The 13,217-nt window shown below is 44.3% G+C and overlaps 1 protein-coding gene across 1 annotated transcript; it reads right to left on the minus strand.

Annotated features, from left to right (window-relative positions):
* Nucleotides 1–11,246: 11,246 nt before the first annotated feature.
* Nucleotides 11,247–12,888, minus strand: LOC147889952 (uncharacterized). The gene is made up of 4 exons (XM_087390411.1): nt 12,219–12,888; nt 11,984–12,031; nt 11,839–11,886; nt 11,247–11,750 (listed from the first exon to the last, which is right to left on the minus strand). Exons 1-4 carry the CDS (start codon nt 12,589–12,591, stop codon nt 11,473–11,475), a joined length of 747 nt encoding a protein of 248 aa, XP_087246537.1. The 5' UTR covers nt 12,592–12,888; the 3' UTR covers nt 11,247–11,472.
* Nucleotides 12,889–13,217: the final 329 nt, after the last annotated feature.

A 13,217-nucleotide genomic window follows, 5' to 3' on the forward strand; every position in this document is an offset into this window, starting at 1 on the left:
CTCGACTGTGGTCGGTAATGTTTCGACCAAAGAATCCCTTTGTACCTAATCAACCCTTTGCGCCACATTTTGAGCTTCAAGTTGTAATTCTTTTTGGTCTAAAAACAAAGGATTGCAAGTTTATTTGGTGCTGAACATCTTTCTCAAGTATTGAATTCTCCCCACCCTCTCCTTCTACCTATCTTGGACTACCGAGAAACTTGGGATGTCCGGATTTTAGTCTTGATGTGATGATATCTTGGATTCTTCAATTTGACGGAGCATACAAACCTTTGATCAAGGCTACCGGTATGGGTATGAAGCTCACTTCACTAGGTGGTGAGGTGTATTATTATAGCAAGTCTGCACCTGCAAGTACTTACAACCAAGCTGAGTACTCGGTACTCATTTTTGGGCTACAAAAGGCGCAAGAACATCACATCAAGAAACTTGAGGTGCATGGAGATTCTCAACCCATGTGTGAACAAGTTAGTGGAAGGTAGAAGGTGTGGAGCGAAGGCTTGATTCCATGACATCAACAAGCATTGGAACTTTGCCAACAATTTGACGAGATAAAAATTCAGCATATCCCTCGAGCTCAAAATTTAGTTGTTGATTTTTTGGCACGTAAAGCTTGTACTTCAATCACGCATGAAACGAGTGGAAGCACTGCCCCAACAAAGCTACAAGCCACAAATGAGGGTGATCATTTGTAAAGAATGCAAAGGTTGTGGTCATCATGAAACTAAGTGTTGGGCATATTTGATATGAGTCTACTAACTTCGAAACATCATCAGAAAGGCCTTTAAGGACATTGCTCAAAAGAAGGATGCCAAACCGCACACCCCTTGAAGAAATAGCATGGCGACTACAAGAACTGGAAGAAGCTGAAGGTGATGTGCAAGCTCTCCAACTGTTGACATTTGTCATGGCATTCTTGTTTGCCTTGATGAACAACCTCATGCAGTGTCGTGTCTCTAACCCTCGCTTCTAAATATGGATGCAATATCATGAGGGTTGGTCCTTTTAAGATTGTCTATGAGCTATTCTATGCTAAAGATTCTTCCCGTGTAGTATTTCACAATACACCAGTCACACCCTACCCTGCCTATGTGTGCTTTGTGGATGTATCTTCACCTGATTTTCAGTTCAAGCTACCTCTTTCCATTGTTTGCCAATAGATAAGCCTCATTTCATCTCTCTCTTTTCCATTTTCCAAGCATGGTTGACATTCCCATGTTCTGTGGATGGGTTGAAGAAAATCCAAATGAGTATCTTGTGGCCTTCAAGTGCCATTGTGTTTCTCTCAACTTTCTTACTGAAGATAGATGGATGTTGGTTCTTCCCACATTTCTAAAGGGTTTGGCTCAAGTGTGGTATGAGAAGAAAGCCGAAGACGTTCGCCAAAGTTGGCCAAGGTTGACAACAGTGATGATTGAGTATTTCGACAAAGAAGAGGAGCCGGAGAATGTGTACCTGCAGGGGCAAACTTGAAGTAGTCAGAAAGTGAGACAGTGCATCGATATGTAGATCGAGCGACCGTGCTCCTGGACCATTTAATTGCCACGCAGAAGGACAATGCCGAATTTCGAGTTGGAATGACTGAGCATGTGCTGGGCTACCTTGTAGCAGGAGCAAGTGACGAATTCCACCTCAAGCTTAAATGGGAGAATCTAGAAACCATGGTGCTAGCACATGAGATTACTCAAAAGTTTGATAAAGTTCAATCTGACCCCGCTTCAAAGAAGACAGTTGTCCCTCCGCAACCCCCTCAATTCTTGCAACAACATCCTGGGTGGTCCAACTCAGGGGCATACCCCCACCCCCCATCAGGGATGTATCCACTGCCTCCACCTGAAATGTATGGTCCTCCCTTAGGTGCTTACCTCAACAAGGTGTATATCCTCACCCTCCACCTGGAAGATTTCCCTAGCCTCACCCATGAGCTCCCATCATTCCTACTCCCCTGGCCCCTCCTACTAAAGAACCTAGAGTTAATGACCTAGCCAAGGCCCTGAATGATCTTCAGCTTGCGATTGTGGGCATCAGAAATCAAGCCAATTGCCCTTTAAGAGAATGTGCCAATGTTATGTGCTACGAGTGCCACCAGAAGGGTCATTATCGCACGGAATGTCCCAATATTCCAAGGGTGAACCTTCTATGTGAATTAGGCATCGAGGATTCTGATGTAGAGATCCTTGACCTCGGGAAAAGAAGTCGCACCACCTCGGACCCCTCTCCAAACCATGGACGAGGCTGCCCCAGGAAGAAGGTGTCTTTCTCAGAGCCCTCAAATGCTGAGATGGCAGACCCACCAATAGAGAAGACTAAAAGATCTCGTAAGAGTAAGTGGTCGCCCTCAGATTTTCCCATCGACTCAGGGCAAGGAGACTATTCAGTCATTCAAGACCTTGCTCATCGGTCTTTGAGCATCACGCTTCCTCAACTATTAGCATTAAGCCCTGAGGTGAGACGTGAGTTGTAGCAAGGGCTCTCAATAAGGAGGAGTAAGAGAAAGAGAAAGGTATGAGAGGTTTCTTCTATCTCTGAAGAAATTGATCGGCACCCGCATACAGTAGATGTAATCATAAATAATTGCAGTATCAAAAGTGTGTGTTGATGGGGGAGCTGCATGTAATATCATGGTGGCCCATATCATGAAAAAGTTGAATTTGTAATGCACAAGGCGTTCCTCCACTTGAAACAAGGTAGCAGATGGTCGACAACTCGCCACGCTAGGAGTCATTGAGGGTTTGCCCATCACTGTCAATGGGTTGACCACCACCGTCAATTTCTATGAAGTGGACATCAAAGATATAGGCAGGAGTTACCTAGCCATACTCAGGAGACCGTGGTTGAGAAAGAGTGATGCAGTTAGCTATTGGAAGACAGGACACATGTCTTTTGGTGCTTCAAAGGAGAAGATCCCAGTGCAATTAGGTGCCACTGAACCAGAAGAAAAAGAGGAGTAGGACAGTGATACTTGTTCATCCTCGGTGTCTGAGTCAATGGAAGATTCAGATGGGGGGAGGAGTTCTCAGAGGAAGAAGTTTACATGATGGGGGTGTCTTCGACCCCGCCACCTATAGAAAAGGTAACAGCTAGTCCTCAACAGCTTGAATCTATGCTTTCCCCTAACCTCACTCTGAGTGAGAAAGATGAGTTCCTAGAAATGTTCAAAGATTTCCCTGACCTCTTCGCAACTAGCTACCACCACCTTTGCCATGTGACTGCCATAGAACACAAGATAGAGCTGAAGCCTGATGCTAAGCCAGTGGCTCAGAAGTATCATAGGTTAGGGCCCCTATAGACCAACACTTTGCACTTAGAGTTGTGAAAGCTTGTAGAAGCTGGGTTTATTATTCCGATCCATAATACTGAATGGGTTTCACCAGTGGTAATCACCCCAAAGAAAAACAACAAGTGGCGGGTCTGCATCAACTATAAGAAACTCAATGCGGCCACCAAGAGGGACCATCATCCTCTTCCCTTTCAAGACCTCATTCTTGAGAAGGTAAGTGGTCATGAGACGTATACTTTCTGTGATGGTTACTCCAGGTTTTATCAAATCAGAATTGTTGAGGAGATGTGCTTAAAACCACATTTGCCACACCCTGGGAGATGTTTGCATTCAAAGTAATGCCATTTGGCCTCACCAATGCTCCTACTACCTTTCAAAGATTTATGCAGATGGCGTTTGCTCCTTATTTGGGGGTTTTCTTAGAGGTGTTTTTAGATGATTTTTGTATATTCTCGGCACGTAAGGAGCATGTCATGAAGGTTAGGTTGGCCTTCCAAAGGTCAATGATGCAAATGGCAGTATCAACCCTGATAAATGCACCATTGGGACCACTCAAGGGAGGTTACTGGGGCATATTGTCTCATCCGAGGGTGTCAAGCCTGCTGACCCCGAGAAGGTAGAAGCTATCCTCAAGCTCTCCCCGCTAACAACCAAACGTTAGGTACGCTCATTTATCAATCTAGCAGGATACTATTACCACTTCATTGATCAATATGCTGCTTTGATGTGACCCATGACTATGCTATTAAAAGATGGGGTTGATTTCTCTTGGGATGAGGATTTGATCATGGGTTTGCACAAATCAAGAGTGCTCTGGCTTCAGAACCCATTCTACGCAATCCTGATTGGTCAAAGACTTTCTATATGAATCCTGGGTTTGGTGAGCACACTCTGGCAGGTATTCTTCTCCAGCAAGGGGAGGATCGGTTCATGTATCCCATCCGATTCGCTTCTCGATAATTGCTCAAAACTGAACGATGCTACTCTAAAGTTGACAAGCATGCCTTCTCTTTGGTGTTCTGCATTGAGAAATTTAAGCATTATGTGCCTAGAAAGTCCTTCATTATAATCTCTAGCAATGGTCTTGCAAAGCAGGTTCTTCAATCACCAAATCCCATGGGCCGGTTGGCCAAATGGTTGGCAGTTCTACAAGAATATGATTTTTCTTTCAAAATTATAAACGGGGGTTATTCCAACTTGAAGAATGCTTTGATTGATTTAGAGGAGTGCCTCAATGTAACCCTTGTAGTGGCCATAGAAGTTGGGGATCCATGGTACGGTGGAATCTATAGATTTCTAACTACTTTCTCCTTTCCTCCAAAAAGTACTAGCTATGAGAGAAAGAAGATCTGTAGAAATAGTAGGCGCTACACTCTCTTTGATGGGGTGTTGTACCGTCAAGGCATGGATGGGGTACTAAGACGGGCCATTGATGCAGATGAAATACCTAAGGTATTGAAGCATTATCATGATGGATTTTGTGGAGGCCACTATGTCGGTGACTATACAGCTAAGAAGATTTTACATGCTGGGTACTATTGGCCGACCTTGTTCAAGGATGTCACTATGTATTGCAAAACTTGTGAACCATGCCAATTCTTTGGTAGGAAGGATTTGTGTCCTGGGCAACATCACCCAGTGATGTCCATCCATCCGTTTTAGAAGTGGGGAATAGATTTTGTTGGGCCCCTACCCATGACTGCCCGCAAAAAGAAAAATCTTCTGGTAGCCACTCAGTATGTCACTAAGTGGGTTGAAGCTATTGCCCTCCCCGCTGCAAATGGTAAGGTAGTTTCAAATTTCATATTTGAACGTATCTGCACAAGGTTTGGGACACCGATGGAAATAGTATCTGACCATGGGAGTCCATTCTTAAATGAAGCAGTGGAGTTGCTCATGGATCGCATGGGTATTGATCACCACACTTCTAGCATCTATCATCCAGCATCCATGGGACAAACGGAGCGGACCAATGGCCTCCTTTGTAAAACCATGGGAAAAATGGCCATGGGAAACATGAGCTAGTGGGATCAGAAGGCCACCGAAGCCATGTGGGCTTACAACATCACCCATAAAACGTCTACAGGTCACACTCCTTTTGAATTGGTGTACGGTACTGAGGCAGTTTTACCACTAGAGATAGAGATTCCGGCCTTGAGATTGGCACGAGAATAGAGGATGACAAAAGATGAACATGTAGAGGCCAGGTTGGTACAACTTGAGAAGCTAGATGAAACTCGACGCCTTGCACTCCATCTAACAGAGATCCAAAAGAATTGACAAAAGGCGCACATGGATGCTAAGATTCACAAGGGATGGGAAAGACACTTTGCTGAGGGGGATGTTGTGCTATGCTTTGATAATAGATTGGACCACCAAATGGATAAAAAGTTCCTTCCATTGTGGACCAGTCCATACAAAGTCATCAAGGAACATAGCAATGGGTTTGTACAAGTACAGCATCTGCATGAGCCATATGGCAAGAAGGTGATCAACAAGCGTTATCTCAAGCCCTTCTTTGTTTGTGATGGTCCCAGGCATGGAAATGTTGTGCATTCCCTGCGTGGGGGGGGGAACTGTTATGGATAAATTTGACCAAGGTAAAAGGCATAAATATATGTGTGTGCTTGTATGTGTGGCAATAGTATAATAAAATATGGTGTGCATAGGGCCCAAGGTTGAGGCGGTAGGGCATGACCATGTGCCACCCTTCCACGTAAGAGGACCCATAAGGTGTGTTGTACATAATCCATGGTAGTTATATTATAAAATGTTAAGGTGGCATGGTTCCTCCATGTGCCACCCCTCTCCCTAGGCGGCCCCATGCCTGCATTTAGTGAGCCATGGCCCAAGGACCATGGGAGAAGTAATATAAAATAAGTGGAGATGGATATTATATTGGATTATTCCCTCCATGTAGGAGAGACGCCCATGTGGGGGGGTGTAGATAGTCAAAGAATGTAAGTTAAATAATTAGGAAAGTAGGATAAGGTGGCAAGAATTCTTGTGCCAACCCTCCACTTGTCCCCCTAGATGTTTGAACGAATTATAAAATTGGGAGGAGACCAAGGTAGTATCTTAGACTTGGGATATGGGGTTTGATTTATGTGAAAAAATGAGGTAAAGGGTTGTCGCACACAATTGAGAGTGCATACCCACCTAGCTCACATGGGAGACTCTTCCACACACACCATACATGTGGGAGGATGCATTTATTAGGAGAGACCCCCTCTCTTGGCTATAAAAGGAGGGGGCTATTCCTTGATGGGACATGCTCATTTTTGTAAAGCCACCTAGCTAGTACTTTGATTTCACCCCCCCATCCTTCCTTTCAAATAAAGCATGACTCTCTTCCCTTGATGTCTCCATCTCTACATTCCACCTCCCATCATGTACATGCTCCTCTTCCCCCTCTTCCTTCCCCCTTGTGCCATAGCCCCCCTCTTAATCCCTTTCCCCACCTATGTTAATGCTTCTCCCCTCACATTCCCTTTTCCTCCATGGCCCTCGAGCGTTGCCATGCCTAGCGCCTAGCCTCATGCCTTGATTTATTTTCTAGTTAATAGTGTGTGTGTGTGTGTGTGTGGAGAGAGAGAGAGAGAGAGAGAGAGAACAGAAAAGAGAGAGATAGAGAGGATAGATGAGAGAGAGAGAGAGAGGGGGGGTCGGGGGGGAGAAGAGAGCCCTCCTTACCCAACATGCTATCGCTTTGTAATTATTGTAGATCCGTTCAACTTTGTTGCCCAATTTGTTATAGATCCATTTAGTTTTGCCTTTTGCATGCTATTCTAGAACCCACGACTCTGTGAGCCCCCCTTGGATGGGTTTTTTTATGATTCCGTTAAAGCAAGAGAGGTGAGGTTGAGTTTCGACGAGGACAAGAATCAGGAGGAGGTGAGTAGGGAAGGAAATAAAGGAAAGTATAGAGGTATGTTGGGGCATTGTTGTGATTATCAGGTTGCAATTAGATACCCCATAGGGTAAATGGTGGGAGGCCACACATCTTTGCTTTTCTTTCACTTTTTTCATCTTCAGCTTCTGGTATGACCAAAACCATTTTTGTGTTTTGCAAAAAGCTCACTAGGTTTTTTATTATTATTTGTAAATATGCTTGGGTAAAGGGTGGGAGCCACACACATCTTTGCTTTGTTTTCTCACATGACCAAAACCATTTTTGTGTTTTTGCAAAAAAATTGCTAGATTTTTAATGATTCTTTTGTAAACATGTTTGGATCTTTCACTTCTACTTCATAAAATCAACATGGAAAGTTGGAATCCCACACAAAATAGTAGTCCATTTGTATTTGATGGTAGGGTTCTTTGTATTCATGGGTGGACTTTGGGGGGTATGGGATATGAAGGAACAAGTGTTGCAGATGTAGAGGTTGTGAGTTAGAGACAGTGCATGCTAGATGGAGAATTTTTTGGACCCAATTCTACTCTTCATGTTAGCAGGGTTGGTAACATGCATTTTTTAGGCGGCTAGCGCGTTCCCACTTTGCCTCTTTGCCTGTCGATTGTAGCAAGAGAGCAGTGTATAAAATGGGAGGTGAGGCTTGACATAGACAATGTCTCACGGCCCTCAAAGTAGTGGTGAACATGTTTGCCAACATCATCTCCATTGGGGTATGGAATTGTTCATAGAGGCTCATTTCATAGGTAATCTTGTGTTGATTTTCTTGGTGAATTGAATCTTTTTGCATATATCTTATGAATGATGCTCAACATATATAGTTACTTAAGTATGAGGTATTCCACCAAAACATCATCCAAGAATTCACATTCGTAGAAGTTATGTGTGTCTACATTTTCACGTTTGCTTGGTTTTGGGGGCCTTTGCATCTAAAAAGATTCTTGACACATGTACACACATACATACATACACATACACACGTGCACATAGAAACACACATGCACATACGCACACATGCATGTGAGCACACACACACACAAAGAAAAGACACCTTGGATAGCACGCCCTCCTTACCCAACATGCCATCACTTTGTAACTGTCATATATCCGTTTGATTTTGGAGCTCAATTTGTTGTATATCCATTCAATTTTGCCTTATGTGTGCCATTTCTAGAATCCTCGACTACGCATGTGTGATTGTATGGTTGTCTTTTCTTCTCCTTAAAAAGTTCGGCTTATGAACTTGAGCTATGTTTCTAACTATTGTATCCCACTCTCACGACTCTTAGTAACCATTTGTAGAATCTGACTTTGAGAGTGTAGTACTAGTAGCTCACACATATTGTTGTTATTGTTTGTTGCTCCAATATAAGATCATATTATACATACGTGCATACATATACATATGGAGAGAGAGAGAGGGGGGGGGAAAGAGGCTGGGTGTAGGAAGCGGGGAGCTAAGGGTTGGAATGAAGGAGGAATGAGGGCAACTTTGGCTCGAGGGGATGCCTAAGAGAGAGACATACCAACACAAGTGTACATAGAGAGACATAGACATTCATGGAGACGATGACACAGATATAAGGGTAAGGAGAGGGAGGGAGAGCTTGCGAGGTGGTGGCTATGGTAGAGGAGCAAGCAACAAGTGATGATGATGATGTCATAGGGGTTAAAGGCGCAAGGGTAGGGGAAAGGAGGGGAAGAAACACAAGAGAATGTGAAGGGATGATGGAAGGGAAAGGCCACAAAAAAAAGGAAAAGGAAGTTGTAAGATGTGAGGAAACCATCTTCTCAACTGGTTTTTGCCTATTGCTATGCTCTTTGCATGGAATCTGTGGCTACAAGATTGAGCACAAATGATTAGTCCAGGTCATATACAATACCTTCACCACTTAGCTTCAATTCATACATGAACATGTCTGGTTCACCACTAGGTGTCTACAAAGTATGGAATGATTTCCTCACATCTCACAACTTCCTTTTCCCTTTTTTTGGCCTTTCCCTTCCATCATTTTTTCACCTTTTTTTGGGCCTTTCCCTTCCATCATTCCTTCACTCTCTTGTGTTTCTTCCCTATTTCTATGCTCTTTGCATGGAATCTGTGGCTACATCACCGAGAGCTAATGATTAGTCTAGGTTATGTATAATACCTTCTCCACTTAGATTCAATTCATGCATGAACATGTGTGGTTCACCACTAGGTCTAAAAGAAACATGGATTTGTGGCATAGTGATGCCCCAAGTGGAGTTCACTTTTGCTCCCCCCAGTATGTTCCAATCCCTTTCCATGGTTGTAAGCAGCTGCAAGCCTCATTCAACCCCAAAGAGCGGTAGTAGAAAAGGTAAGTGCCCATAAGTAGCTTCAATGGCTGTTACCAAAATAGGAAAAAGATAACTATTCCATAAAATGCTGGACAATCAAAAACTTGTACACATCACCATACTGCATATTTTAAATATTGCCATTGTGGACTCCACATCCTAGTATAAACTTAGATAAGTTCCATAAAAAAATTTCAAACATTTTGTTCATCTTCCATTTATCAAATGTTCTTTTTTGAGCACCAAAAAAAAGGAAGAATTATCATTGTGAGCATAGAGAAATTTTGTACATCTAGTGGAAGCCTTAGTAATTTTCAGAATATCTCAACATGACCCAATCTTTATATCTTATAGAAGCTAATAGTGGAAAATGAAATTTTTGTAATTTGTTAAACAAACTACATTCATGTCTAATTACAAATGTAATATTTCATCTATATGAGAATTGTTCCAACTTCTCCAAATGGCTGAAGAATGCCATCATGTCATCTTGATGGCCATATTACATTCTATCAAGGAAGACGTTGGTTTTTGAGTAGAGAGCTGCTCTGGGGATGTGATCTGAAGAGTTAGAAGCAGGCCTGGAGGGTGGCTTCTTTAGAAAGAGTTGTAATCACTGAAGTTGAGGAAATATCCCCTCTACTTGTCCCTTGACTATTTTTTCTTTACAAATATTATATAGCTTGCTTTTTGCAGAAAGAGTCTTGATGCTATACACAACCTGCCTGGCTTGTTGACAGTCATGACACCAGCTTTTCTGTGCAAGCTTTACATTGTGGCGGCATTATGGTATGCAACACTTCAAGTTGGTGTCGAAGGCTGCAGTCTTTTCGGTGCAAACTTAACATTGAGGCAGCATTATGGTATGTGCTATGCAACACTTCATCTCGGTTTCGAAGGCTGAAATACTGCTATTGGTTGAATCTTGCGCACTTGAACAAGAGTTACAAACAAATTGTACACCAAAAAGGACGTTTCCAAAATTAGTAAATTGTACCTTTTTCTTTTTCGAATCAAGGTTAAGTGTGCTTTCTAGATTTCTTCCAACAAAAAGTAAAATGTTAAGGCAAATAAGAAGCCAGAACGTTTGTGTTAGGAAAAGGTATCTCATTCGAATTTGACAGTCGTATGTTCATACAACAGTTTTTCTATTGGCGGACATGAGGACATTTCAGCTTTATCTCTGCAAACTTAGGATATATCATTAAGACTGAAGAAGGGGCTGAACAACGCCAGCTAAACCTGTCAGGAAACAGCAGTCTTATTCGCATATAAAAGTTGGGTGCTAGTTGGGTGCTCACAACGCGGCCATTAACTCACAAAAGATGAGTTATGCCTGAAGTCGTTAAGCTTGCGAAAAGAAGGGGGCTACATAAAGCTAGCGAAAACCTAGAGGAACCAGCAGTCTAGGAGTGAAGATCACAGTGCAACAAACTTGTAGCACCACTTCAAGCCTCAAGAGTCAGTCGTTAGGCGTGTAAAGATCTGCTACATTGCCAACTCAAGCCACAAGCACATGTGCTTTCCAAGGTTGCACTCTTGAGATATTCTTCAAATGCACAAGTTTAAAAAGGCTGTAACTACGTAAATATTGATTAGCTCGTTCTTACTCGCTTATCAAACAAACAATTCACCATTAACAGACAGGATCAAAAGCACGATCTGAGTAACAGGTTCAAGCACATTACTCTTAACTCATATTGCCTGCCATTGTCTGCAGAAACCATGATCTGAATCTGAGCGTCCATGCAAATAAATTAAAAGAATCCAGTAAATGAAATCCCTCCGACAACGAATGGAAACCTCCACCAGCGAGCAGACTACACCTTGGAAACTCAAACCTAAAAAAGGGACACCAACGAACTGGTAGAGGAAGAAGATCCTCGAGGAGCAGTTCACATCCGATGAAATCGCGCCGGAGCTACCGCATTTACATCAAGCTACCTAAGCATCACTTCTACAGCATCTGCAAGCTGCCGACGAGCACCGCTGCGACCGCAATGGCCCTAGATAGGAACACAGAGGCTGAGCCACTTGGAGCTGCAGCTGGAGGAGTGGACGTCGAACCAGTTGACGAAGAGCCCTTGGGAGCAGGAGCTGGAGGGGATGTAGTTGGATTAGGTGAGGATGATGAAGCCGGGCCAGAAACTGGGGCCAAGACCGTTGGAGCACTAGAGGGGACAGGTGGCGAGACCGCCGGAGTTGGAGAAGCCGAAGAAGGCGAGGCGGAGGGAGCTGAAAAAACGATCTCGAGTAACTAACTGCAAGAAAAAGGTAATAATAATGTTTGCGATAACCAAAAACTTTGACGAAGAAGTTATACCTGAAGACGGAGATTTGCTGGGAGATACTTTAGGAGACATGGAAGGAGCTGCAAAGACATCAGAGGAAACATTGGAGAAACTGGGCTGGAGCCTTTGATCCGAATGACCATGAGAAGGAACGGTAGAGGGGGAAGATGGTCTTACCAGGAGGGGAAGAGCTTGCAACTGGACCTGGAACGGGGATGCCAAGAGCTGAAAAATTCCAGGTATAAAAGCAAACGAGTTAGTGTTCTCAAGTCAAGACGACGCACGTCTGCATACTGCATGAAAGACACACAGTAAGAATCGAGCCAGCGGAACACATTCAGAACAACACTGGAAGGAAACAAGAGGAGATAATACAACCAGAGAAGGAAGAGGAAGACGAAGAGGAAGGAACCTGCACACTCGCTGACGGGGGGAGTAGAGAGCTTGCAAATAGAGGGCAGCTGTAGAGCGGCGGTGAGGTTGACGGTCACCCCCAACATGCTGGTAAGGGTGGTGTTGAAGAGGGAACAGAGGCAGATGGGGTTGTTGTCGACGACGGGTTTGAGGGCAGTGCAGCAGTCGCTGCCCGGAGGGGTGGTGCCGTTGCCTGTGACGTAATCCAAGCAGGGGCTGAGGTTGAGGAGGACGGAGGTGCAGTCGGTGGAAGGGGCAGGCGCGGCGGTGGTGGCGGAGAGCGAGGGAGACGGACACTGGCTTACCAACAACGCCACCACCACAGGCAGTAGCAGCTGCATGAGACGAGAGGAAGGAGACGAAGCAGCCATAGCCAAAGAGTGCCGCAGCAGAAGAAATAAGCCAAGAGGCTTTGCAAAATGTACTCAAGGCTCACAGTGCGCGCGTACGTGCGTCGTAGTGATAGTAGTAGTAATAGGAGAATTCTCTTCTCTTTCTCTTGTTCTCTTTCTCTTGTTCACAAAGATGAAGAAGTTTGAGTGTCCCTTGCATGGCGCCCTTGACAACGGCTACACACAAGACTCATCATTAATGCCGCGGCCACTGCCAACACAGCACCTTGGCGCGGTAGGTGAGCCAGCAGCTACCAGTGACCATCCACCCCTGCCAGCCTGCTTCCCCTTTACTCATCATCACAGCTTTGAACTCCCACCCTTCAACGAGCGGCAAACGCACATGCGTTAGAAAACACTCTAAATTCATAACAATTCACTAATAACTCGTTGCATGAACCTGTTACCTACCTACTCCTTAGTCGCCTTCCTTCAGTCACCCACGTGAAACACCTAGTACCGTGCTCCCTTCACTCACCCAGCCTCTAGGATTCAAGCAGCTCTCTTTCCACTTTGCTCCCTTTGAAACGCCCCGAACACTCTCATATTTGGAAAGGGAGGGGGGACGCCTTTCCCCCTCATAAAATGGCAAGCGGGTGGGCGGG

The sequence above is a fragment of the Dipteris shenzhenensis genome, chromosome 19 (genome assembly GCF_047967505.1).
Source record: "Dipteris shenzhenensis isolate YYH24624 ecotype China chromosome 19, Dip_SZ_1.0, whole genome shotgun sequence".
Lineage (NCBI taxonomy): Eukaryota > Viridiplantae > Streptophyta > Polypodiopsida > Gleicheniales > Dipteridaceae > Dipteris > Dipteris shenzhenensis.

What these genes read in the sequence shown, in the direction of transcription:
- LOC147889952 (XM_087390411.1), bottom strand. Translation starts at nt 12,591, where the DNA reads ATGGCTGCTTCGTCTCCTTCCTCTCGTCTCATGCAGCTGCTACTGCCT. An exon ending in TGCAAGCTCTTCCCCTCCTG is followed by an intron (nt 11,887 to 11,983) that starts GTAAGACCATCT and finishes ATGTCTTTGCAG; the next exon opens with CTCCTTCCATGTCTCCTAAA. An exon ending in CAGCAAATCTCCGTCTTCAG is followed by an intron (nt 11,751 to 11,838) that starts GTATAACTTCTT and finishes TCGTTTTTTCAG; the next exon opens with CTCCCTCCGCCTCGCCTTCT.